This window comes from Cucurbita moschata, unplaced genomic scaffold (assembly GCF_002738365.1).
Source record: "Cucurbita moschata cultivar Rifu unplaced genomic scaffold, Cmos_1.0 Cmo_Scf00013, whole genome shotgun sequence".
Classification (NCBI taxonomy): Eukaryota; Viridiplantae; Streptophyta; class Magnoliopsida; order Cucurbitales; family Cucurbitaceae; genus Cucurbita; species Cucurbita moschata.
Window position 1 is genome coordinate 3,437,004 of NW_019268529.1, and position 26,956 is coordinate 3,463,959.

The 26,956-nt window shown below is 36.1% G+C and overlaps 4 protein-coding genes and 1 long non-coding RNA gene across 15 annotated transcripts in view; 2 read left to right on the plus strand and 3 right to left on the minus strand.

The window, feature by feature from the left end:
• LOC111451251 (BEL1-like homeodomain protein 7) overlaps positions 1–490 on the minus strand; it is a 4,154-nt gene extending 3,664 nt beyond the window's left edge. The window contains exon 1 of the mRNA XM_023091598.1: positions 123–490. The gene's annotated coding sequence lies outside the window, so the exon portion shown is untranslated. The remainder of the gene's footprint in view (positions 1–122) is intronic.
• Positions 491–8,826: 8,336 nt separating this feature from the next.
• On the plus strand, positions 8,827–14,786 carry LOC111451458 (beta-galactosidase 3-like). The gene is made up of 19 exons (XM_023091893.1): positions 8,827–9,031; positions 9,119–9,214; positions 9,285–9,397; positions 9,484–9,550; positions 9,884–9,976; positions 10,352–10,495; positions 10,586–10,674; positions 11,142–11,247; positions 11,401–11,488; positions 11,572–11,690; positions 11,781–11,945; positions 12,444–12,622; positions 12,705–12,814; positions 12,910–13,019; positions 13,277–13,387; positions 13,463–13,576; positions 13,707–13,909; positions 14,004–14,337; positions 14,464–14,786. Exons 1-19 carry the CDS (start codon positions 8,873–8,875, stop codon positions 14,587–14,589), a joined length of 2,526 nt encoding a protein of 841 aa, XP_022947661.1. The 5' UTR covers positions 8,827–8,872; the 3' UTR covers positions 14,590–14,786.
• LOC111451459 lies at positions 11,757–16,637 on the minus strand. Of its 10 annotated transcripts, none has more exons than XR_002711992.1 (6): positions 15,202–15,707; positions 14,369–14,564; positions 14,209–14,300; positions 12,414–14,143; positions 12,141–12,236; positions 11,757–11,847 (listed from the first exon to the last, which is right to left on the minus strand). It is a non-coding gene; the product is annotated as an uncharacterized LOC111451459 (long non-coding RNA). The 10 variants fall into 10 exon arrangements; XR_002711993.1 differs by lacking the exon at positions 11,757–11,847 and adding an exon at positions 11,893–11,910; XR_002711994.1 differs by lacking the exon at positions 12,141–12,236 and having other exon boundaries at positions 11,763–11,847.
• Positions 16,638–17,714: 1,077 nt separating this feature from the next.
• On the plus strand, positions 17,715–20,077 carry LOC111451872 (cysteine protease RD19A-like). The gene is made up of 4 exons (XM_023092468.1): positions 17,715–18,283; positions 18,615–18,734; positions 19,196–19,442; positions 19,527–20,077. The coding sequence occupies exons 1-4, from the start codon at positions 17,717–17,719 to the stop codon at positions 19,802–19,804; spliced, it is 1,212 nt and encodes a 403-aa protein (XP_022948236.1). The 5' UTR covers positions 17,715–17,716; the 3' UTR covers positions 19,805–20,077.
• Positions 20,078–20,787: 710 nt separating this feature from the next.
• Positions 20,788–26,695, minus strand: LOC111451871 (coatomer subunit alpha-1-like). 2 transcript variants are annotated; one of them, XM_023092467.1, is made up of 5 exons: positions 26,446–26,695; positions 26,300–26,362; positions 25,869–26,095; positions 24,604–25,098; positions 20,788–24,159 (listed from the first exon to the last, which is right to left on the minus strand). In XM_023092467.1, exons 3-5 carry the CDS (start codon positions 26,074–26,076, stop codon positions 21,200–21,202), a joined length of 3,663 nt encoding a protein of 1,220 aa, XP_022948235.1. In that variant the 5' UTR covers positions 26,077–26,095; positions 26,300–26,362; positions 26,446–26,695; the 3' UTR covers positions 20,788–21,199. The 2 variants fall into 2 exon arrangements, with proteins under 2 accessions (XP_022948235.1, XP_022948234.1); XM_023092466.1 differs by lacking the exon at positions 26,300–26,362.
• Positions 26,696–26,956: the final 261 nt, after the last annotated feature.

Below are 26,956 nucleotides of genomic sequence, written 5' to 3' on the forward strand. Positions count from 1 at the left end.
GGGGGGGGGGGGGGGGGGGAATCCAGAACAATCAACAGAAGAAAAGCGAGACAGAGAGAGAGAGAGAGAGAGAAGTGTATGGACTTCGATATTGAAGACGATCTAAAAATTTAAAACCATACGATTCTTATCTATAATTTGCATCAATTCCCACGTGAGAGTAACACCGATTTTTTTCTTGATTTCTCTCTCTAAATGATGACTTTAATTCCCTTTTCTCCATCCCCCAAAAAAGAGCCCTCTCTTTTCGTGGCTGTGGATTGCTTTTCTTTGCTCCTCTGCTTCAACAAATTCAAATCCGCCGCTGTTTCTTCTTCGTCTTCTCCGTCTTCTGCATCTTCTTCTTGGCCGATAACGCCGCGTTTGGTTAAGAAGCTTAATCCCTAACTACCAGTTGGTGGACGGACCTATGGCTTCCTCTTCTTCTTCTTCTTCCTAAACCCCAAAAAACCCTTTCTCTCTCTACCCTTCCTTTTCTTTCTCTCTCATCCCATGAGCATGGAGGCTCTGGTTTTTTACTGCTCCATATATTATTTTTATTTATTTATTTGTTTATTCATTTTATTTTTTATTTTGTTTTTTTTTTTAAGAGTGAAAAATTTTAATTGGTTCCAAGCAATCGTTGGTTTGGTGCTTGTATCACTCTATTTGTCATTTTGTTCCAACTATTCTGCTTTTGCATTTGTGGTCCTACTTTTTAATGTATTTATATTTCTACCCCTCAAATATTTCCTTTTTTTTTTTTAACAATTAAAAAAAAATTAGTGTGTGGGTTTGTTTTCTAAAATATCTCTTCGTTTTATTGTCTTATTAAATTAAGTGCGAATATAATATTTCGTCTTATTAAATTAAATGCGAATATAATATTTCTAAACGTTAAAAATGAGAAACAAATAGAAGTGGGATTGAAAGTCTGATATTGGATCATCCTCTCGAATAGTTACTAATCATCATTTTAGTAAGTTATTGTCTTCATAAACTTCATAACCGTTTAAATAGGATACTGGGTCATCCTCTCGGATAGTTACTGATCATCATTTTAGTAAGTTATTGTCTTATAAACGATTGATCAGATGTGAGCTCATTCTCAGAAAGATTCCTCAAGTATTAGTATTTGTTTTCAGCTATTGTTTCCCTCCCAAAAACGTGTTCTTATCCGTTATTCATCTGTTTGCCACTCGAAACTTCACCTCGTGTCCCACTTATGTGTTAGGATGTTGGTAATTGATTTTGATTATGGTAAATATAGTTGGAGAATTTAGTCCTTATTTGAGTGTTATTGAATTAATTAAACAGTGGTTGATTACCGCTTAATTTATTATTTTATTTTATTTTATGGATCTACGTTTATATTTATTAACTACAAGTATTTATATGACCTGATAATCCGAACCAACTCGAGCTACCAAATCCAAATTATAAAGGTCAGATTTTTTTTCTTTTTTTGGGTTGGGTTGAATTTTTTTTTATCGAGTCAAACCAGACCAACCTGAAAATAAGGTTTGTAACGCTTTGTAAATGTTTAATATTTAATTTTTACTAAATTTTAGTTATTAAGATTTTTTAAAATAATAATAATGATATTATATTCATATTAGCGCATTTTCAAAATTATAAAAATAATAAAATTTGCAAGAATATAACCAAAAACATCTCACATGTATCATATTTAAGAAATTACACTTTTACAAAAGTCATAAAATAATTAAATTTAAATAAAATTTATTTAAATTTTACTATAATTCAACCTTTTTTTTTTCACTAATTTTGTAAAAATTGCTAAATTTAACATAAATTAGTTCGCCTTGGTTTCATTATAAATTTATGAAATATTTGTTATTTTCTTTATTTTAAATATTTTTTTGTTATTATCTCGATTTTAATTTAATATTAATTTGAAGCGATTATATAACATATAAATGTGTACTAACCCGATTAAATACATTTAAATTCGATATTTGATGACCCTAACATTCTTTTGTATATGTTATAACATAATCACATTACTTGTCTTAAATTATTTCTAAGACGGAATATTTTCCCACATGCCAACCCGAATTTTTTTAACATGTTTTGTCTTTACTGACATGTTTCATACGAAAATTCTGAGAATGTCTGTAAAGATAGGATTGCTTCAAGCCGAACATGAGCGCTAAAAAAGAAATGAGCTCAATTTTTTAAAAAGTTTTTCTTAACCATAATTCTCACATAAATGTGGTTTCGTTTCATTTATGTACTTCACTCGAACGTAAAAATGTTATAATTTTTATAATATAAGATTGTTTCGTGCATTTTTCAATATATATGTATGTATATATGATATTACCTACCTTAGGTTATAATGAAAAATGTATATTATTTTCCCAACTTTTAATAAAATAAAATCCTTTCTTCTTTTGGATAGTGGAACAAAGCTGCATGGCAACAAAGAATTGCATCCTATGCCAAAATGGACCCACCTTTAAATATTATTCTTTAAATTATATTTTTAAATAAAATTGGTAAATTTTGTATTTATAAATTAATTTTTTAAAACAAAAAATAAATAAATAATTATCAAATGAAATATTTGAATAAAAAAATATATTTGTTTCAAATTAAATTAAAATATAGTTATTTGATAATATAATTTACAAGATTCACCCATCATCATTTGATTAACTTTAATTAAATAATTTAAATGTTAATTATTGATTAGGATGAATAATTAAGAAAAGCAAAAGGCAAAACTTTGATTAATTAAGAAAAGAGAGTGGTTAGTTAATGAAATCACCATTTTAATTTTAAAGTTTAAACAAACATTTGGTGGATTAGGCCATTTTGCCCAACACAACATTATCATTTGATTTTGTTCTAAGACAAATCCACGTCATGATTGTTTCATTAAACTAACCAAAAAAACAACAACTTTGATGGCTTAATTAGCAACTAATTTAATGATGTATCACCCCGCCTAAGATTTGAGTCCGGATTTAAAATCTATATACCTAACGACTCTAACATTTTTCGTTGCATAGTCTGTCATGTATTGAGTTGTTCCTTTTTGTCTGTTTTTGTGAGATCCCACGTGGTTCGGAGAGGCGAACAAAATATTCCTTCTCCCTAGTAGATGCGTTTTAAAACCGTGAGACTGATGATACTATGTAACGAGTCAAAGCGAATAATATCTACTAGTAGTTGGTTGGGCTGTTACAAATGGTATTAGAGCCAGACACCAGGCAATGTACCAACGAGGACGTGAGATCTCACATTGGTTGGAGATAGGAACGAAGCATTCCCTGTAAGGGTGTGGAAACCTCTCCCTAATAGACACATTTTAAAACCATGAGGCTGAAGGTCATACATAACGAGTCAAAACGGACAATATATGTTAGTGGTGGCCTTGAGTTGTTACGGTTTTCAATATGTTTTCATGTTGCTTAAACGCACCCCTTCAATAACATGTATAGCCCACCGACCCATCTTTCTTTCGAGATCTAATTCTTTTTCTTATGTGTCAGTGGAGCAAAGGAAGTAGGAGACGAACTCTTCGAGCTAGCCTAAAAACGAGTTGGATCTATTGAATGAGATCCTAGTGACGTGATTGAGAGGTACGAGTTGATCAGATGTACGGAAGCCCAGACAATACGTTCCTAACGGACCTTTACTTAATTAAATTTGATTACTCATATACCAAACACGGCTTAAAATGAAATGATCCAACGTTATGGTTCGTGAAACTTTCAGCTAAATTATTGCTGGTATGACGTTTCATCATTGGACAGATTGTCCTCAACTTGGTCTCTTTTTCTTCTTTTATCTCTTTTCAAAAAAGGAAAGAACGTGTCCGATCGATCTCGTAGTGTTTGTAGTTAGCCATTCGTTATCAACTCGAAAGAAGGCAACTTTTGCAAAAGAGGGTTTTACAATCTTTTTCTTCAAAGGAATGCAACTTTGTATGAAGAGCCTCTTTCAAATCTTTCTTTGATAGTCCTTTCAAGGGGAGGGGTCCCTTTTGCAATAAGGGATGGTGGGTTTGACTTGCATAGTTGCATTATAGCATTCCTTTTATAAACCTTGGAAGGGTCGGGTCGGGTCGGGTCAAGTCGAAAAAACCAGTCCAATCGAGCTCTCTATTTGCGGGTCAGGCTGGATTGTCGGGTGCTCTTTTAATTATTAAAAAAAATTATACTTAATTACAATACATGTTACATTAATAATTAAAATCTTATAAAATTTAAATATCAACCTCATCAGTTACGAACCTTAAATATTCTTAAAAAAAAATGTAAATTTTAAATAATTTTGAAGAGAGAAGGAAAACTGAGGGAACTGTAAATGCAAAATGTCAGAAACGTCCTAATTATCAGCCAATGAACACGCAAAGACAGTGGTAATAAAGAGGTAAATGGAAGGGCAAAAAGGGAATATGAAGAAAGCTGCTCGGGGCAGCGAACAGAGTAAGGGGGCAGAGCACAGCCGCTGCCCGTGCAGCTGCCGTTCTCAGGTACCAGAACAGAACCTTTGACAGACACGGTAACGTAACGTAGGGATTCGCGAAAAGAAAAAAAACAAAAAATAATCCCAGCCTTAGATATGAAATAGAGGGCTGTGATTGGAGCGTGGAATTAAGTCGCGAAGAAAGCGCGTGGAGGAAATAAGTTTGTACGTCATTATGAGTGTCGTGGATTAAATTATATAAAAAAAGAATAATAATAAAAAAATATTACTAAGATTCGCTTTTTTATTTTATTAGTCTGACAGGTAACAGCGAATCGTTCTGATCGGACACTTTGGGTTGATTTGTGTACTTTGATGATCCCTCCTTTCCTTTTATCATTCCCTCTCACTCCTTTTTTTTTTAATCAATAAATAAAAATAATATATATAGATATTCTAATTATTTTTATAAGATAATTAAAGATAATTGTAATCGGTTAAATTAATTAAAATACCCTTAGCTTTACAATTTGTCTAAAAAAATATACGAACTTGAACTGGAATAGCCAAAGTCCACAAGTAACTGATATTGTTGACTTTGGTTTGTTAAGTATGTCAGTCTTATAATTGTAAAAGGCAACATTTTTACACTGTGATGGTTTTGCTCTGGGCTTACCAAAACGTTTCAATTCAATGGAGATAGTATTTCATTCTAGGAGGCTCGACTCCTTTTTTTTTTGGAGTTTTAGTTATTTTTTACTACGTCTTATAGGCGGGAGGCTCGCCTCCTCTTTCTTTTGGAGTCATTTGTTCGATATTTGAGGATTCTATTGATCAAGTTAGATAACACTACTCTTCACAATGGTATGATATTATTTACTTTTAGTATAGACTCTCATGACTTTGTTCTAGACTTCTGAAAAGACCTCAATCCAATGGAGGAAGTATTATTTGATTATAAACTCATGATCATTCCCATTTTTTTTATTTTATAAAATAACTGTTACTAAAACAGGAACCTTTCAAAAGTTTTATTAATATTCTTAAATTTTTTTTAAAAACTTCAAAAACACTTTAAAAAAAAATTTAATTAAAAAATACACCTACTTTTAGTACCACTTCTTAAAAAGTAACATTAAAAAGTTTGGAGATAATGTATAACATGTCGATAAACATTTTTTGTCCATATATTAACGATAATAATTTTTTTGAATTTTTTTTTATAAAGATACAATGTTTTAATGCTACTTTTAAAATTTCATTGATATTTTTTTTAAACATAATAAACTTTTAAGAGTATTTTTTAAATAAAGTATTAATAATTTGTTAACGTAACTATTTTTTAAAAAAATTAAGGCTATTATTAATAAATATAACTCAATCTTAAAAAATAATATTTGCTCATATGACTTTAATTGGAGGTATTAATTTCAGCATTTATTTGGGTTAAAAATTAATTATTCAGTTCAGTACAAAGGTAATTCAGAACAGTATTTTTTTAATAGTAAAAAAGTAATTAAATCCGACCAGGATGAACTGTTCCCAATTTTACCTTTACATTTTTTTCAAACAACTGTGCCGCGGGTCTCTTTCATAAAACTCAACAGCAAATCATTTCCCGCCACGTGGAAAGCCCTTGGTCGTCTGTCACAGTAACCTATGTTATTAAATCATTACCTGACCCAATTTATTCATTTTTCATAATTGAAATTTAAGTTCCTAAAAAAGATGAAAAACAATAATAAATTAATAAAATAAATAGAAATATAGTTATTACGCCACGTGGACGGTCGTGATTAAGGACTGGGTATATTGCAATTTATTTTTTATTTTTTCGATTTATATATAAAGGAATAATTTGATTATATAGTGGTCCGTGGGGTCCACGAGCCAATGGATTAGATATCATGGGGGCATCAAAAACCCACTCCCAATCTAAAAAAATAAGAAAATAATAAAAAGGCTGCTTTTTAAATGACGTCAACTATGGGCCCCACTATCACGACCGTGGGCCCCACCTTCTTTGGGTTGTTTTTTTTTTCTTGCTTCATCTGCACGGCGAACTGAACAAGTTGAACTGCCACGTGGGAATTTTAAATTTTAAATTAATAATTTTTAAGCGCGTGATGAAGATTTTTAAAATCCATATTTATTTATTCATTTTTAATTTATGTCAATTATCCAAATTAATCAATTTCAACGGCTAACTTAAATTAATCAATAAATAAAAAGAAAACACTTATCGAACATGGAAAGGGAGTATAGGTTGGTTAGAGGACCTGTTGGTCAAAGAAAATGAGAGATCCTGATGTCAGGACAGAGTCGTATGTAGAGAGAGTGTCATGTGCGGTTCTTTTGAGAAGGGTGTGATATCAAGTCAAGCTCTCGACCTCGACCTTGTAGTTCCCATTTGTAAAGGAGAGGAGTGCTGGAACTTAGCTCAACGTGCACATATATCTCACTCGGGATTGATTGGTTGCTCGCCCGACACGACTCTTGGGTAGGCTCCAAATCTCATCCATAACCCTAAACCTAGGATATAATTAAATAATAATAATAATAATAAGAATAAAAATAAATTATTTAAAAATCAATGTTAGAAGGGGTTTGAAATGACTTTTAGAGTATTAAATGTTTAACTAAACCTTTTATTTAAATATATCATGATATTTAACTTCATAATTAAAAGTATTTTGTTTAATTTTCAATGCATTTTTCAAAAATAGATTATAAATTAAAAAAAAATATTTATTCATTAATAAGCACATCACGGTTTTCTAATTATAATATTTAGTTTACGAGGCATTATGGGCCTTCTAGATTCAATTTTGGGCTTGGGCCCAATTAGTAGGACTTCGAAAGTGACAAGCTTAGCATTTTAATAAATTAAAAATGGTAATTTTTTAGTTACATCAATTTTTACCATAAAATTTTAATCTCATTGAATTTGTAACAACGTAATAATTAGAGATGTCCATTTAAACTACGAAAACTTCAGAACCCAATGAAAAATCCTCGTATAAATAAGAAATGTGGAAGGAAGTGGAGAGAGATTTCTCCCTGTTAACTAAATATAGTATTCCCTGCCTACATCCCGACCTATGAATATCTCTATGGATAATGCTTTCTTAAATAGAAAGCTAGAAAAAGCGGTCTATATGACTCAACTGGTAGGTTTATAGACAAAGAACGACCCAACTACGTCCTTAAACTTGACAAAGCAAGCTCCTAGAACATAACATGAAAAGCTAAGAAGCAAACGACGGTCAAGTAATGGCCAATCCTAGCGTGTATAGAAGTGCTTTACAATTATAGCAAATTCTAGGGCACGGAAAATCCATTGAAAACGAATTTCTTTGATAATAACGGTAACGACCCGTCTTCTCAAACCCTTTTCATGTGTCTCTAGTTGATTGTAACCCTGAACGTCTTGAACTCTGTTGTGCCATTGCCATAAACCATACAAAGTTAGGAATCACCCCAAACATAAATAGTAATAAGAATGAGCTTATTTGAATATTTGGATTCACAAAGCCGACCAGTAACCTCAATAGTAAGGGAGTGACACTATCTTATATAATTTTTATTGCTCGGGACACCGCCCAGGATCTCATATTGCATACATACAAGGAGTACCCTCACATGCAAACTCATATTGTTAGAACATGATCTAATAGAATCATCTCATGTCTGTGGAGTGACATTACCGTCACTAGGACATGTCCATAATAGAATCACATCATATACACACACAACGAGTGGCTTTGCATGCAAACTCATATCGTTAGGGCACGAGTGACCTTACAGTAATTAAGGCACAACTATAGTAGAAACGACGTGCAACCGAGTGACCCCATATATTATTAAGCCTTACAAAAAGCACATAACTAATTTTAAATATTTGAAATTGCATTAAGTAAAATAAAACAAAATCTAAATTACATCTCAAAATAATTAAATATATATATATATAAATAAATTAACTATGAGAGAGAAAATAACGAGCCAATCACATGACTTCTTCTCACCCCATAAATTCTCTATATTTATTATTATTATTATTTTTCATCTCAATAAATCAAATATATTCAATTTAAAATATTTAATTTAATTTTTTTTAACATAATCCAAACAAATTTAGATTTCAATTATTATTCCTAATATTTTCGAACTAATTTACCAATATTCATAAAAATATAGCCAATAATAATAAAAAAATATATTAACTAAAAGATCACGATTAACTAAAAATATATTAACTTATAATCAGAATTATATAATATATATATATATATATATATATATATATATTTTATAATTTATTAAAATTGGTTAAAATAATTATTTATAAACAGCAACGAACTCCAGCAGAAATGCTCTTTCCACTCCACTCTAACTTCCTCGCTCTTTATCTCTCTTGCTTTCTCTCTCTAACCTCCGTTCGTCAAACACAATGAAGTGCGTCGTCGTCGTCGTCTTCTTCGTTTGGTGTCTGTACATTCAGTTATCGAACTGCAACAATGTGACGTACGACGGCAAGGCTCTGCTCATCAATGGCGAGCGGCGGATTCTGTTTTCCGGCTCCATTCATTACCCGAGAAGCCTGCCTGACGTTTGTTTCTTTCGATTTTCCCCTAATTTCTCTTACGATTTGTTCCGATTCTGTTTCACTTTTGGATTTGATTTTTGGAAAATGCAGATGTGGAAAGGCTTGATTGAGAAGGCCAAGGATGGAGGATTGGATGTTGTTGATACTTACGTGTTCTGGAACCTCCATGAACCTTCTCCTGGAACGGTAATTCTCTGGATTTTGAATCTTCGTGTTTCTGGCTTTAATGGCGGCTTGATTTTCGGCTGTTTTTCAGTATGATTTTCAGGGGAGGAACGATTTGGTTAAGTTCGTCAGATTGGTGCAGAAGGCGGGGCTCTATGTTCATCTTCGGATTGGGCCTTACATTTGTGGAGAATGGAACTTCGGGTAATGGATAAACTTATAAATTCATTCATGGATATTTGTTTTCACGTTTTTTTTTTCTTTTTCTGTGAAATCGACTTGTTTTTCAGGGGATTTCCTGTTTGGTTGAAGTTCGTGCCTGGAATTAGCTTTAGAACAGACAATGAACCATTCAAGGTTTGAGTGAACATTCAAATTATTTATTATTTCCTATGGGTTTGGAGCACTGAATTCTATAAAAAGGAATTACTCTTTGAAAATACTTGTTGAATCGATAAAAAGTGAAGATAATTTTTTTTAATGAATTAATTTTGGTATATTAAACGAAAATTCAACATTTTATTATTATTATTATTAGTCCTTAGAACAGTAATTTTTTAAAATTCTAATAAAATTTCTTTTTTTAAATTAGCATCTTAAAGTATTTAGAAACAAATTACAAAAAAAATTTCACAAAAAGAGAACAAAAATTGTAATTAAATTGGGTTTTTTTATTACTAAATGCTGCAGTTAGCAATGGCAACATTCACCCAAAAAATCGTCCAAATGATGAAGGATGAAAAGCTTTTCCAGTCACAAGGAGGTCCCATCATTCTTTCTCAGGTAATTTATTTCAATCATTTTCTATCTCTCGAAACTTCGAACACGAAATGTGAGATCCTACATTGGTTAGAGATGGAAACATTCCATATAATCGAACACGAAGTGTGAGACCTCACAACGATTGAAACATTTCTTATAAGGGTGTAGAACCTCTCCCTAATAGATGCACTTCAGTAAGACTTGACACTTACGGCGATACGCAACGGGCTAAAATGAACAATATCTACTAACGGTGGACTTGAGTTGTTACACGAAATCACTACTGTACTTGAATAAAATATGATCTATAAGTTGTACGACGGTATCGTCGAGTTCTAAAGATTCGAACCGGGTTTGGTTTGTTATTTTTGTGGGCTTGAAAGAACCTTTTTGCAGATAGAGAATGAGTATGAAACAGAAGGCAAGGAGTTTGGAGCTGCTGGCTCAGCTTACATGAATTGGGCTGCAAAAATGGCAGTTGAAACAGATACAGGGGTGCCTTGGGTGATGTGCAAGGAAGATGATGCTCCTGATCCAATGGTTAGAATTTCATTCTGCAAATATTTCCATTATGATTTCATTTCTTCTAATGTTTGGGATGTTCATATTGTTTCTTAATATTTTGTCAAGATAAACACATGCAACGGATTCTATTGTGACTATTTCTCACCAAACAAGCCTTACAAGCCCACTTTTTGGACCGAGGCATGGACTGCTTGGTAAGTTACTTGATTTTAGGTTAAAAATCGACACTCCATCCTTAAATTTTCGTAAAAATAACAATCTTTGAGCTCTGGTTTATAACCATTTGGTCGTTAAATTTCATCGTAAACAAAATCGTTTATTACGTAACAATTTAGTCTTAAAAAAAAGTGGCCCTTCATCAATGAATCAATTTACATATATCTAAAAATTTTTATTAAATTTTAACGGTACTTTTTACAAAAGACTTAACCGTACTTTAAATTTAATGGCTACATATGCTCTACATTATATATGAGCAATTATGTGTAAGAACAAACAAAGAAAGAACACTAAAGACAACTACAAATTTTCAATTGGTTTCTGGTCATTTTTTTCAACTTTCATAAGAACATACTATTTTCTAGTTTAGAAAGTATCAAAATTGTCATAACAGCCTCCAAATTTATTTGTTTATTTGTTTTTGCATTACTTTTGTATATAGGTTTACAACGTTTGGTGGCCCAATTCATCAACGCCCAGTTGAAGACTTGGCATTTGCAGTTGCAAGGTTCATCCAAAAAGGAGGCTCCTTCGTCAATTATTATATGGTTAGCCTTCAAGTCTCTTTGCTGAATGGCTCAGTTATCTTGTCTATATATCTCTGTCTACCAATAGTCTAGGACTACAATAGAGTTCTCACGTGTCGTCGCTCTGATTCGTTACATATTAAAAAATTCTCATGTGTTCTACGATCCTTCCAGTTTCATGGTGGAACTAACTTTGGAAGAACTGCTGGGGGTCCTTTCATTACTACTAGCTATGACTATGATGCTCCCATTGATGAATATGGTGAGCAACATACAGATGTTATCTTCTGAAATTTTCCATCCTCCTAAAATGTAGAGATGTTATTCACCTTGATTGTATTATAGGTTTGATCAGGCAACCGAAGTTCGGTCACTTAAAACAACTCCATGACGCCGTTAAGTTATGTGCAAAGGCTTTGCTTACTGGTGAACCTTCTAACATGACCTTGGGAACTTATCAAAAGGTTTGCTGTCTTTCTCTATGCTTAGATTGTTGGTCTAGATGAACAAGTTCATCTATGTAATGCCATTGATTGAATCTTGACATGTTTCAGGCAAAGGTATTCTCTTCTAGCTCAGGAGATTGCGCCGCTTTTCTATCGAACTATCATTGGACTTCATCTGCAAGGGTGACATTCAATGGCAGAAATTACATTCTTCCACCCTGGTCAATTAGTATTCTTCCTGGTTGCAAGAGTGTCATATATAATACTGCCCAAGTAAGTAAAACGAAGTCATAGTTTAACAGCCTCCTCCTTATTGTTCAAGGGAAGCCAACATGTAAACACGGTATTATGAAACCTTTGGGATTTGATCTAATAATCTTGTCGAAGAATAAGAAAATTAGATCTAAATTATCCAAGAACTCAAAAAATGATAAGGAATCAACTAAGGAAAGTTTAGGAACGGATTACCTCGATGATCAAGATCAAGCGTAAAGAAAAATTGTTTCTAAACTCATGATTCGAATCACTCCATAAGATAGTTTGGTCAAGACTACTTGAATGATCCTAACATGTAAATCTAAACATGAGAAATGTAAAGGAACAAACTCATGGCTTAAGAAGCATAATATGCAAACTTCATTTTTTTCATATCTTTCTTGAAGTTTATATTGCATGTTGATGCCTTGGTTTATATCACTCAGATTATCTTCCAAATCAGGAATGCAATCTTATTGTACATACCAAGGTAAATCCTAATTCTTCATGCTCCAGGTTGAAGTTCAAATAAACCAGATGTCATTTTCACCGACGAATGTTGAACCGTTTTCGTGGGAGACTTTTAATGAAGACATATCTTCGATTGAAGATGGTCCATTGATGTCATATGGTGGTCTTTTGGAGCAACTAAACATCACTAGAGACACCACCGACTATCTTTGGTATACAACCAGGTAAAAATGGTGCTTAGATTATATATATAACATAGAGAACGATTACATAATGAAAACATATTTATTACCTGGATTTTTCCAGTGTCAAGGTAGATTCAAACGAATCCTTCCTGCGTGGAGGGAGGCTTCCTACTCTCGTTGCGGGATCAACTGGTCATGGCATGCATGTATTCATTAATGGAAAGCTAACTGGTGAATCATCGAATCTCTTACCTCAACTTCTATGCTTTTGTGTATGCCTTTCTGCCGAGCTGATTCTGATTAGGCAATACCTTTCCTCAACGCAGGATCGAGCTTCGGGAACCATGACAGCAGTAAATTTAAGTTCACGGGAAGAATTCAGTTGCAAGCTGGAGTAAACAGAGTTTCTCTGTTAAGCATGGCTGCTGGATTGCCAGTTAGTTTTCTAGTCCCTGATCATATGAACTATGATTCACTAATCAATTCCTAGAAGTAAATTACCTGATCAGAATTCTGAAATCAGACTTGAAACAAACAGTCCATCTTCTTTATGCAACTCTCTTCTCATGGTTGCTAAGAATGTTATACTTAGGGCTCTAATCTCACGAAAATGAAAAATCTTAATCTAAATGAAGTTTGTCACAACTCTGGTTTATCTTTGTTTGATGTTCTTTTCCTTGTTGGTGGATGAAGAACAACGGTCCTCATTTTGAGATGAGAGAAATGGGAGTGCTTGGACCAGTTGCTATACATGGGCTGGACAAGGGAACGATGGACTTATCTAGACAGACATGGTCATATAAGGTCTGCAAATGCAACCACATTTCTCAGTGTTTCTATGCACTCCACTAGTTTCCTTATGTTTTTCCTGTTTGACAGGTTGGTCTGGAAGGAGAAGCCATGAACTTGGGTTCTCTAAGCTCTATTCCAGCAGTTGATTGGGTATGGGATTCATCGGTAAAAGAAAACACACAGCCGCTTACTTGGTATAAGGTACATGGTTGAAGCTTGACTGCAATGGTTCTGAAGAACTAGAATTCTTCATTCTTCTACAGAGTCTATAACTCTCATCATCGTTCAGATTCGAGAACCATTGTTGACACTATTTTGCTTCAACTTGCAGGCTTATTTCAATGTGCCCGAAGGAGACGAACCTTTGGCTTTAGACATGAGTAGTATGCAGAAGGGTCAAGTATGGATAAACGGGAAGAATATTGGAAGATACTGGACTGTCCATGCCAATGGAAACTGCACTGATTGCAGCTACTCGGGTACATACCGCCCAAACAAATGCCAATCTGGGTGTGGTCATCCGACTCAACAATGGCAAGTTCTTTACATCTACCATTTACAGATGCTAAACATTGGACATAGGACGAACACTAAATTCTGCGTTTTATTTGATATGTTAATCATTTAGGTACCACGTTCCTCGATCTTGGTTGATGCCATCAAGAAATTTAATTGTGGTTTTTGAGGAGATGGGCGGGAATCCTTCAGGGATCACTCTTGTAAAGAGATCAATTACAAGCATTTGTACCGAGGCATCTGAGTATCGCCCTGTCATCAAAAACACTCATCAGAACCATGGAGGATTGAATGAGCAGAATGTGGTTAAGATCAACCTGCATTGTGCAGCTAGGCAGTTCATTTCAGCTATCAAATTTGTCAGCTTTGGAACTCCAAGTGGAGCTTGTGGAAATCTTCAGCAAGGAACCTGTCATTTTCCAAATTCACGATCTGTGTTGCAAAAGGTATCTCAATTTACATCAATATATAACCAACCTTTTCAAATATTGTCTTGATGATTGATCTGTAATCGACAAGATCAAAACTTCAAACTACAATACTAAGTTCCTAATTTATACCGTCTTTTCCAGCTATGTGTTGGTCGACAGAGATGCCTGGCAACCGTACCAACGAGCATCTTCGGAGGCGATCCATGTCCAAATCTAAGCAAAAAACTATCTGCTGAAGTTGTCTGTCAACATCGGGTAACCACATAGAACACGTAAATTAGATAGATTTATGGCTCTTGAGTACATATCAAACAAGGTAGAGTAGAATTGGATGCAAATACTTAAATCTTTATTTTACTTAGTTTCTAGGAAAGCATATCATATCAACATATTTCAAGCTTTTTTGTCCTTGGAAGATACAGTAGGCTGGTTTAGATTTTGTTAGGAGTTATCATTTTCTTCTGCTTGTTAATGATAACCTATATCACTTGGTAAATATGAATAAAAACTTTGCCCGAGTTTGTCTCATAGTTGAACTCATCATGAACTTTCATATCATCAACTACTGGTAGAAAATGGATGGAAGTATATATAAGAAACTCCTGTTTTCTCTTTGTCAATCAATTTTCATACTGAATGATGATCTGAAGTTGATAAGAGGAAGCAAACAGAGCTATTCAGAAATCTATTCCCACATATATATCATTCTAAGTTCTAGCTCATCTTTGATCTCGTACAATTACCCTCCCATAAACATCCAAGGAAGCCAACAGATTCTCCCCATGGTTGCAGGCAACCCCGGTGACCGGAAACCAGTGGCCCTGCAGAGGCACATACGTGCCGGTGAATCGACAACAAACTGTCAACTAATGGTTTTACCTTAGAGAGAATCTGTAGCTAGTTCGCACAAGTATGTTTAGCTCGTGTCGAATCATAGAACTCGTAGTCGTAGAAGTAGACATTCAAATCCTCATTTCCTGCAACTTCAGTTCATAACAAAATCCGAATGTATTACAGAAATCAATGGATATTGACAAACAAACAGAGACGATTAGTATAGTATGAAATTTGTATGAGAGTCTTTGAGTTTTAAAGGTTTAAATGCTATTTTGGAATTGTCCCTTTGGCTTTCGTTAATTTGGGTCTCTATCATTTAAGAAAACATGTATCTATTGGGGAGGTTTCTACTTGTAAACAATATTCGATTCGCTCTCCAACCGACGTGGGATCTCACAATCTACCCCCTTCTAGCTCTAGTGTCCTCTCTATGCACCGCCCGGTGTCCACCCCCTTGGGACTCAGTGTCTCGCTGACACACTACTTGGTGTCTAGCTCTGATACCATTCGTAACCGCCGAAACCCACCGCTAGCCGGTATTGTCCTCTTTCAGCTTTCCCTTCAAGGTTTTTAAAATGCAAATGCTAGGGAGAGTTTCCACACCTTTACGTTTCCTAGGAGCCAGACATTGGTTGGGGAGGAGAACAAACCACCATTTACAAGGGTGTGGTGTGGAAACCTAAACCAACCATCATTTATAAGGGTGTGGTGTGGAAACCTAAACCACCATTTATAAGGGTGGGGAAACTTTCCTCTAGCAGACGCGTTTTAAAGCCTGGATGGTGTGGAAACCTAAACCAACCATCATTTATAAGGGTGTGGTGTGGAAACCTAAACCACCATTTATAAGGGTGGGGAAACTTTCCTCTAGCAGACGCGTTTTAAAGCCTGGAGGGGAAGCATGCCCAAAAAGGACAATATTAAAAGGACAATATTTGGTAGCCCGATGAAGTGAAAGGGATTATGAGCAATCGCGACTACGAAGGGGAAACAAGAACCGCGCAACCCTAAATGTAACTGAGAACGCATTGCCCTCCCAAATCTACTTAAATAATGCCTCCCTAACATCCAGATGCAGAAAGAATATACAGACCAAGCCTTACTTTACGACCACGAATCCCGGCTTCAGCCTTCCGATAGAGCAAGAGACGATGATTGGTTCCCAAACCACAGCTTTCTTCTGTTTCGCTTCCTCTCCTTCTTTCGTTGATCTAGAAGCCTCGGTCCTTTGCTCCACCATAGTCGTTAACATTTTTTACAAGTCAGCCATCGAAGATCAAACAGCTAGGTTCCTCAATTCCCCCCCCGATGACCGGACGGCTAATGGTGCTACATCCAGACCGTGCCCGATCAATACTCAAATTATTTATAATATGTACACTGGATCGACATCATCGGAGCTCCGTCGGTGTGTTCCAGCAACCGCAACCCTTTCTCATGAAATGGCGTTGACAGGTTTGACTGTAATTGTTTTTTCTTTCTTTCATTTTTAATTAACTAATTATATATATATATATATATAATATATATATATATATATTTACACATTAATATTTATTAAAACATAAATGGGTTAGCTAAGATTTTAATTGTAACATAAATATTTATCCGTCAAAATTTCTAGTTTTAGGTTAGGGTTTAGGGTTAAAGATCCAATAAAACACATTAATAGATATGAAAATGCACTTAATAACGAGAATGAAAAATTTAATTTAGAGGGCAATTCTAGACATTTTCAAATTAAATGGCAACAGAACATTGGGTGACTAGCTCATGAATTGACTAAACCATGGACCAAACACCTCTAAATCGACCAAACTACTTTACACTCTATCAACTTAATATATGTATGTCGTTTTTTTTTTTCAAAATTAGAGATACTTTAAAAGATTCGGCGACTTGAAAAATTTAATGAACCAACTTAATTCTATTCATTTTTTTGGATTTACACTGAGTTCAAATAAATAAAACGGTTAAATTGAAATTCGTTAATTTATAAAAAAAAAAGAAATTTGTAATTTTATTTAATTTGATAATTACAAAGTGTTTTACCTAAAATGTATTCATTATTTGGGTTGAATATTGAAACTCGATCCAACCCATTAAAAGCCCTACCCAAAACTAATGAACATTGGGCCTGGATAAAAGAAAAAGCCCAATAAGGAATTTATTATTATTGGGCCTTGATCCAATTAAAAAGCCCAAAAAAGAACCCGAGAGAGACCAAGCCCTAGATAAGCAGGACCATGGCGATCAAAATCAAGTTACCTAATAAAAAAAAACGTGAATATTAGCTTTTAGTAACGAATCAAAATCCTATACGTGGCACCTCTTCATTGGTTAACGTTCTAAAACAAAACACACATAAGGGGAGGCAGTTATCCCATACAACATCAGAAACAAATTCCTTCATCCACACCGTTTATTAATCAGTGGGACCCGCCAATATTGAAAAGAAACGGTTGGATTCGAAACCCTAAAGCGGGATTACAATGGAATCAGTTACACAATAATATAACTCGCCCCACGAAGCATCAGCATAAAAAGGCATGTTCAGATGGTCATATTCATAGTTTTTGTTTCTTCTTCTTCTTCTTCTCCATTTTTTTCAACTTCAATTTTCAGCGGGAGAATGGTTAAGTGTTTCTCTCTCTTCGTTGCTCTCTCTCTCCTCGCCGTATCGGCGATCGGCGGGGATCATTTCTCCGGCGATGGTTATGGAGATTCCATAATCCGTCAGGTTGTCGACGATGGAGGAGTCAACGGAGGAGGAAGTAACGGCGACGATCTGCTACTCGGAGCTGAGCACCACTTTTCAGTCTTCAAGCAGAAGTTTGGGAAGTCGTACGCCTCTATGGAGGAGCATGATCATCGGTTCAGGATCTTCAAAGCCAACCTGAGGCGAGCTCAGCGCCACCAGGCTCTTGATCCATCTGCTACTCATGGCGTCACTCAGTTCTCTGATTTGACACCATCGGAATTCCGAAGGTTGTTTCTAGGGCTTAGAGGTCGCCGTCTTGGACTCCCTTTGGATGCTAACAAAGCCCCTATTCTTCCTACTGATGGCCTTCCGACTGATTTCGATTGGAGAGATCATGGAGCCGTCACGGAAGTCAAGAATCAGGTTTGGTTCTTTTCTTTCTTCTTTTTTAATTTAGTCTTACGTTTATCTTTATTTTTCCTATAATTTGTTTTTTTTAATCTGGGGCTAAGAGTCATCTTCGTCTTATTTTAGTATGGAATTTAATGCTTTCAGATTCTCTTCCGTATCTTTTATATTTTTTGTTCTTTATAATAAATAGTTCTTTTAGTTTCAACTCGTACTCTGTATCTGTTATCACATTCCTTATGTTGACGATGACTTTCAATTAATTCTTTTAAAACCAAGATGACTAATATTTATTGAACGGAGGTTTTGATTGCTGTGATTGATTTTGTTTCTATTTTCTTATAAGGGTTCGTGTGGATCATGCTGGAGTTTCAGTGCAACCGGTGCTCTTGAGGGCGCTAACTTCCTTTCTTCCGGCAAACTTGTTAGCCTCAGCGAACAACAGCTTGTTGACTGTGATCATGAGGTTTGGATTTGAGTTTCCATTCATCTTTGATTTGCAATATATTGTGTTTCAGAATTTACGTTTTGATTATGATCGTTTATGATACTGAATTAGGTGTCAAATCTACCTATCTGCACATGATTCCATTGTTTTAGGCAGCAAAATACCTGTTCTTGCGCTTGATGATCTATGTTTCCCGTTTATGTTGATGGTTGGTTGCTCTCTATTAGATTTAGTATCTCTATTGCATACTTTTGGAGACAATTGGTAAATATTTGCATCTGTTTAGTATTGGCTGTGCTCATAAATCATATGTACTAGCAAATTCAAAAGGATTCAAGTGCATGATTTAGCCTTACAGGTTGCTTGAAGTAATTCAAGGGATGAATGATTTGGTTCACTTATCTACTATGGAGCTTCATTAAGGGATGTGTTTCTATTTATTTTCATGCAATTTAATGCACTTCTATGGTGTTTGCCAGTGTGATCCAGAAGAACAAGGTTCCTGTGATGCTGGCTGCAGTGGGGGGCTAATGAATAGTGCATTCGAGTACACATTGAAAGCCGGTGGACTAATGAAAGAGAAAGACTACCCATACACTGGTACAGATCGTGGAGCCTGCAAATTTGACAAGACCAAAATTGCAGCATCAGTAGCCAACTTTAGTGTGATCTCCCTTGATGAAGAACAAATTGCTGCCAATCTCGTGAAAAATGGCCCTCTTGCAAGTAATTACAGGCTCAACCATGCTATATCTTAAATCCTATTCTTTTCTTTATAGTTGCTCACTGCTCGATTTCTCTTGAATGCAGTTGGTATCAATGCTGTATTCATGCAGACATATATTGGAGGCGTTTCTTGCCCTTACATTTGCTCAAAGCACTTAGATCATGGAGTTCTATTGGTTGGTTATGGATCTGCTGCCTATGCTCCCATCCGAATGAAAGAAAAACCTTACTGGATCATTAAGAACTCGTGGGGAGCCAAATGGGGGGAGAATGGATACTACAAACTCTGCAGGGGTCGCAATATCTGTGGTGTCGATTCCATGGTGTCGACAGTAGCTGCAGTTCATATCGCCTCGAACTAGTATACGAACTGCTGGAGATTACTCACAGCTATAATTCCTGTATATATGGCAATATTATCACCTATGGAAGGAAGTTAAGTTATGAACTGCCATTTTAAGCGCGTAGAATTTGAACTCTCAGATTTCTGTTGGTTTAGAAACTTGAAAAAGTAGCTTATATACATGCATATTTATATTTAGCTCAAGCTGTTTTGGTTAAGTTTGGATTGTTTGTAAGCAAAAACAAGCTCTTTGCTCTCTTTTTCTTCCGGTAAAGATTGCTTGTTGAGCTTGTGAACTCTCTCATGGTGAATCTTTTGAGTACAGTTGGGGGATATTGAAGCAATTGGCTATCTACTACAGCCCGCAACCTAAATTAAGTATGGAAAGAATATCAGATCATCCGCAAAGGAAAGATCACCATTGCCAAGATCTTGCTTATGGGGTAGGTAATGAATCATAGAGTTGGGAAAATAAGGTGTTTTGTTTCAATGGGCATTCTTAGTGACTTTCATCATCAATTCGCAAAAGGTCGTGCTCAAGTTAGAACTAGGACTCCTAAAATACCATTTCTTGCACGCCATACGTTCAAACTCTGAACCCCCTCCCCCCAACAAAAAAGAAAAAATAAAACGATAAGGTCATTCCATTTCGACAAAAGACTCACACCCAAGTTCAATAGCTTTGAGTCAGATATCTCGATCATGATTTTCCTACCTCAAAGGAAAAAGTCGTTCCCCCTTTTTGGCCAGCTGTGGGCGAGGCGTTCAAACTATTTGATAGTATAGTTAAGCTCTATATGAAGCTGCCTCAGCCTAAAACATGATCAAATCAAGACCCCTCGCTAAGACTTAATAGCACACCTAGAATCTCATGTCTGATAAACATGCCTTAGCATGAACAATACTTGCCACCATCCTCATAAGCACATATCTTTTCAAAATCATGGTCAAAAGCTATAGTTCTAGAAAAAGAAGGATGCAAGAGAACAAATACGAAAAAAGTTCACAAAATTGATTATATTTTACCAAGCAAAAGCCTGTCGCTGCGTAACAGACAACGAGAATTCGGCGGGAGGGTCCTGCAAACATTAACATGTAAGATGTCATGTCCTCCCTGTAACAATCAATTCATATAAAGCCCTCCTGTATTTCATCTCATCATACCTAACATGAATAGCCTATTTCAAAATTCTGAAAACTTTATTACAGTGATATCACAATCAACTAAACAAAAAAGAAACGACAAGAAATTTAAGTAGCAGAACCGAAATTTTTTCAAGGTAGGCTAGCTGTTTACTCCGTCACGTTCTATTACCTTCCACAAGTACACTCATGAATACTCTCAACAACAAAGCACCTGTTGTTGGAAAGATAAGTGAGGTCATTGCGAAAAGATATAATTCCCCGAGTGCGATCATCGATTTTGGGTGGGAGAACAAAGTAAACCAGATCCATCTGCACCAACAACAGCAAGATCACAAACAGTACAAAGTTGCCCTTCCTGACTTGGCACAAACCTGGAACTACAGTATGGGCAAGAAACGTCCTTCTGACCCCGATAAATTGGCACGTAAGTTGCTCCACAGGTCACAAAGGGGTTTCGGAAGTCATAATTCAGTTGGGATGCATCTGTCATATTCCTCTCTGCAGCCTGCAGCACTTGTCTGGCTGTCTTAGCTTGATTCTCAATTGAGGGATTGGTCTCGAGGAGTCTACGAGTGAAGTTGGCAGCACTGGCAAGGTTCTTGGCCTTGTAACAGACAGTCATAGCATTTAATAGAGCAAGCCTCAAATGTGGCATCTGAAGGTTGCAGTGAGTAAAATAGGCTGCAAGCTCCATTTGACGTACTGGATTGTCCTTGAGTTCTCTCCTCTTCAGTTCCATTTGCAAACCCAAAACGTACTCTTTAACGATAATAATTAACTCCTTCACCTCATCGACTTCCCTCCTAGACTCAACAACAATAAGAGGGATGGTATGAAGAATACCGAGAAAAAGACGAAGCGCCTCAGCAAACTTTCCTGATGTTGTGGCCTTATAACCAGCTTTAAGCTTCTCCTCCAACTGAGTGAAACTGAAAATAAGTACAGGGGATTCTTTTGCATTTATATTACTAGATTCGCTGAATCCTCGTTCTATCGCCATGGACACTATGGGGGCAGATGAAACAGCACGAAGATAGGTCTGACTTCCAGCATGAAGATCCAGAAATATGGATCTTAACGGAGCAAAGTTTTTAATTCCAAGTTGCCTGTTAAGCAACCGCATTGCAGTATCAAAATTACCAGCTGCAACGTGTTCTGCAGCAAGAGATGACCTCTGTATCCAAACCTGGTAGGCAGGCAGGCCAGGAGTTGGGGCCACAAAAACTGAACTCCGAGAACTGACCGACACTTTGGGAGTGTCAGCTTCAGGTGGGAGCTCCAAATCTTCAAGGTCCCATCCCCCTTCTTCCTCATTTTCCTCTGCACCTTCCCCATCCTCCAAAATTGCTGTAACATCCCCATTCTGTAAGCCATCGACGACATCAACGACATCCAGCTCCTCACCCCAATCACCCTCGGCAACCTCATTGTCGTCGTCGTCAGCACGACCCCCACCCACATTATCCAGCCCACCTTCAAATATTCCCTTCATGACTCTCAGAAGTGGCCAATCACCACCGCACATGACTGGGGTAGGAGGCAAGAGGAGGGATCCGGTTTTGCCTTCTGGTAAAGATGGAATGTCATTCCCCAATTCAGCAGCCAGCCTTTCAGCTACATCATGTAAACCATGGGTTGACGCTGTAATATATGCTAGAGGTAAGTGGCCAACATTCTCCAAAATCTTGATACGCTCACGAACATCACCAAGATATAGAGCATTGTGAAATTGACCCATGACGTCATTCTTAACTTCAGCAATTTTTAACATCTTGGACAGTTTGGCTGTGTTACCAGTTATGAGATAAAGGAATGATAACCTTTCAAAATTTTTGGTCTTCTGGTAGGCGTATTCCACAATGCCGGCATTGCCTTGACGAAGAGCTTCGACACCCAGCCTATACCAATGATCTTTCTCATCAATTGCTGTAGCAGAGGCAACTGCTATTTGAATATTTCCACTCTCAAGAGCCAAATTGAACCTGGTCCTCTCGTCCTTCACAAAGTGAAGTGCAACCTCAGGAAACCCTTTCTGTTGCAAATACGCAATCATTGCCTGCCCACAGAGCTGTGAGTTCCTTATCATGCTCATGACATGGTCAAATCTCTTTTTCAAGAGAGAGAGCTTGAACATGTATTCTGTAGCATCAATAGTAAACGACTTAACCGTTCCATCCCTATCTAAGCAAAAAAGAGCATTGCCAGAAACCTTTGTAATATATATTGGAACATCGAGGGTTTTGATTATACCACTATCACCATTGGGGAGGCAATACTTAATGTGGTTTAGGGTTGTGTAAATAAAAACACCACTATCATCCCAAGCTCCACTCTTCACACGAATTGTCTCATGAAGAGTGCACTGGTGAACAAGTTTCTTGTTAGCAATAATAATTGCATGTTTGCTAAGCAATGCAACACTCTCCATGTCATTGGACCAAACAACGTACTTAACAAAAGGGGTTTGAAGATCACCAAGAATAAGTCTCTGCTGAAGATCATATATAACAACTCTATCCTCTGCTCGACACAATAAATTACCTGTTCCAGCGTAAAATATCGCATCTGCAGTAATGGGAATAGGGACCTTCTTAACAACCTCATTCTTTAGATTTTTTAACATGACTTGATTGTGACTTTTATCGAGCACAGCAAACCTATTTCGAGCCACAAACACTGCTGATCCTCCAAGTCCTCTCTTTGCATCTTGGAAGCTATCGCTTCTACCAAAGCTATCCTTAGTTATGGTGTAAAATTCATAACATCCCCCATCCAGATCTGAGCAAATAAGAACTGTGTTTTCTGTAGGGCTAAATGAAAGGGTCCTTGGGCTCTGATTCAAGCTAGTGGAACCAGGCCTTCGAACTGGGATGACCTGTGAATCCTTTTGAGTGGAGAACTCATAGAGGCGCAAAAAGCGGTCTTTCACATAAAATAGAGAATCGCCACTAGTAGCAAATGCAGGTCTTTCTCTCTCCAGCTTAAAGACAATCATGCCACTGTCATGCCCAGCTGCTAATAGATTCATCTCAGGATGTGCAGTGAGAATCCAAAATCTATCATGCTCTCGACGAAATGTCTGAAGTCCAGTTCGCTTTGTTGCATCCCAAATGCGAATGCTTTTGTCCTCTGAATTGGAAACAATTATATCTTGTTTGGCATGGAACATCACACTTGAAACATTGTTCATGTGCCCCCTTAGTGTGTCCACTTCCCATGCTTTTGTGTCTGAAAGGAAAATGATCAAGTTAGTATTAAAAGTCATACTGTTCTATGCTTGATGTGCATTGATAAGGCTTTATTCCCGTCTCCTTCTATTTTTGTTCTTAATAGTGGGGGAGATAAACCAAAAGTAACATAATGATCCCCACAAATTCTATACCATAAATATGAATTTTTTTTAAAGATTAAATAAAGTACTCACAACTAATAATTTGCAAACCTTCCAAGCAGCTCCCTATGACCCTAGCAAATAAATTTCAAGCAGGTTGTATCCTATCTCTTGTTCAACTTAAACACTTAAGAGGATAGAGAGATGATAGGATTACTCTCCTACTGTCTACAAACGACTATTGTCAATAATAAATCAATATTAAGGACAACTAGATAGACTCATCAATACAAGCTAAAAATTAAACTCCATGGAGAAAGCACAAGTTCTCGATTAAGTACCGTTCATTCGCCACAATTTCACTTGTCGATCATCAGCCCCAGACACAATCAATGGCAGGGTAGGATGGAATGCCGCCCAATTAACACCTCGATCATGACCTTCCAAGACATATTTAACAACAGCATCTACACCGCCAAATAGATCAGCATTCATTTGACTCAACCGCAAGACATCATCTGCTGGGGAGACAGTCTTCTTCCTCAAGGCACCAATGTCCCAAACACGAACAGTCTGATCTAGGGAAGCTGACACAACAAGATCTTCCTTGGGATGAAATGAAGCACACATAACATAGTGGTTGTGGCCCGTCAACACAGAGATACAAGTACGTGACTGCCAGTTCCATATACGAATAGTCTGATCATCACTCGCACTTACAATCCATGGATACTCATGGTGAAATTGCACAGTGCGTATATAATCAAGGTGTCCAAGAAGAGTAAATAGACATCTATGAGTCTTATAGTTCCACACTTTAATCTTATAATCATCCCCTGGAAAAAGATAAACCATCAGTATTTTTACATATCTAATGTCATTTATAAAATGTGCTTGCAATAGCTTGATTCACATCAGCACCCCACTAGTTCAACGTGTAATTCACAGGTGCAAACTATTAAGAACATCCTTTCAATAAAATAAGGTAGGCATGATATTAAGATTTCTATTTCTCCATTCACACAGAAAACAACAACCTTCTACAGAAATTTATGAACCATGATTCTTATTCTCAATATAAGAGCATTACATCACTGTCCATGCATGAAGCAAATGCAAATAAGTAAAGTACTCAATTTTCTCATATTCATTCATTGCAACAATTGAGAAGTACCTGCAAAGAACAGCAGAGAAGGGACAAAATATTTCAGCAACTAGATAGAGATTAAATTCAAGGTTTGATTTCAATTAACTTGGAATAGTCCCAAAAACTAATAACAAAGGTATACAACATATATCTACATCAGAATTCTAATATGTGCATGTTCAGAGTACATCTACATCAGTCTTTTTTCATGAGAAATAAAAACTTCATTGAGAAACATGATAGGATACAAAAGGGCATACTAATAAACAGCTCAAAAGGAAAAGCCATCAAAAGCTAACTATACAAAAAAAAAAAACGACTTCACCACCAAAAAGACAAGGTGAACCTCCACATCTGTTAGGGATGATTCCAGAAACTATGAGTGAAAAATATCAATAATTGGTAAAGTAATAACACTCAGCAATTACTATTTTAAAGCAAAGAAGAGGAATTCGAAACCTCCGGAGACAAATAGAGGCTGAGACTTGTGAAAGTGAACACCGCGAACAGGCCCCTCATGCTCATCAAATCTATCAATAAGCGTGCCCATACGGTAATCCCATAACTGGATCACTCCGCTGTGAAGACTTGCAAGGATCCATGGCCTCTTGCTGTGGAAACTCAACCCTTTAACTCTATTACTCTTCGTTTCAAACTTCGTCAGCATTTTCTTCACCTAAAGAATTCTGCACCAAAACACGTTGCATCAAAGGCCAAAATAGATTATCCTTAACCTCCCACACCCAAGTGCCGAACTCCTCCCAGATCATAAAATTCCACTCACCAATCGAAATAACCACTAAAGAAAACGAAACGCCCATCAAACCACACGGTGCCTCATTACATTACCAGAAATTTAAATCGAATAAACCACAATGCGAAATCCGGACATTAACTTTTCAGGTAGAATTCACGCCCATTTCCGCGCAACCAAACAGTACGAATATCTAAACCTAACCGTGAAATTTTGCATCAGATCTACACAAACTAGCAACAAAAAAACGACCACACTCGCAAGAATTCATCGCAATTGTACCTCAGATCCGATCAGAATGCAAGAAATCAACAAAAGCACAGAATTGCATCAACAATCAGCTCCAGCATAAGCAGACGCAGGGATTGAAATTGTAAAGAAACGCGCGAATGAATTGAGAAATGGAGAGATTGGAGGGAAAAGAAGAAAAAAAAATAGAGAAGGAAGGGAGGGGTCGCAGTGTTCTCCTGGATCTAGCCCTCGAGTGTTCAGCGTCCTAATATTGCAAGAAAGAAGAAAGAGAGATGTGAAATTTAATTATTTTAAATTACAATTAAATGAGAATTTAAAGCAATTTTATATGTAGAAACTATAACCAAAATATTTATATATTTTACAAGTTTCTAATAATAATAAAAAAAAATCTTTATTTTTTTTTTAAGGAGTAGAAATTTTGATACAATATTTCGGCAATGGTACGGTACGGTACGGTACGCTTATGGAGAATGACTTGAAAATGTCTCGGTAACGAAACCTTCTTTTGGGTTTTTTTTTTTTTTTTTTTTTTTTTTTT

Bases quoted from the DNA above. Each gene is read 5' to 3' on its own strand.
- LOC111451458 (XM_023091893.1), top strand. From the start codon at position 8,873: ATGAAGTGCGTCGTCGTCGTCGTCTTCTTCGTTTGGTGTCTGTACATT. The intron at 9,551-9,883 runs GTTTGAGTGAAC...TAAATGCTGCAG, and splicing joins CAGACAATGAACCATTCAAG to TTAGCAATGGCAACATTCAC. The intron at 11,946-12,443 runs GTAAGTAAAACG...TTCATGCTCCAG, and splicing joins TCATATATAATACTGCCCAA to GTTGAAGTTCAAATAAACCA.
- LOC111451872 (XM_023092468.1), top strand. From the start codon at position 17,717: ATGGTCATATTCATAGTTTTTGTTTCTTCTTCTTCTTCTTCTCCATTT. The intron at 18,735-19,195 runs GTTTGGATTTGA...GGTGTTTGCCAG, and splicing joins TTGTTGACTGTGATCATGAG to TGTGATCCAGAAGAACAAGG. The intron at 19,443-19,526 runs GTAATTACAGGC...TCTTGAATGCAG, and splicing joins GAAAAATGGCCCTCTTGCAA to TTGGTATCAATGCTGTATTC.
- LOC111451871 (XM_023092466.1), bottom strand. From the start codon at position 26,076: ATGCTGACGAAGTTTGAAACGAAGAGTAATAGAGTTAAAGGGTTGAGT. The intron at 25,099-25,868 runs GTTTCGAATTCC...ATCTTTTTCCAG, and splicing joins GCCTCTATTTGTCTCCGGAG to GGGATGATTATAAGATTAAA. The intron at 24,160-24,603 runs GTACTTAATCGA...TTTTCCTTTCAG, and splicing joins GAAATTGTGGCGAATGAACG to ACACAAAAGCATGGGAAGTG.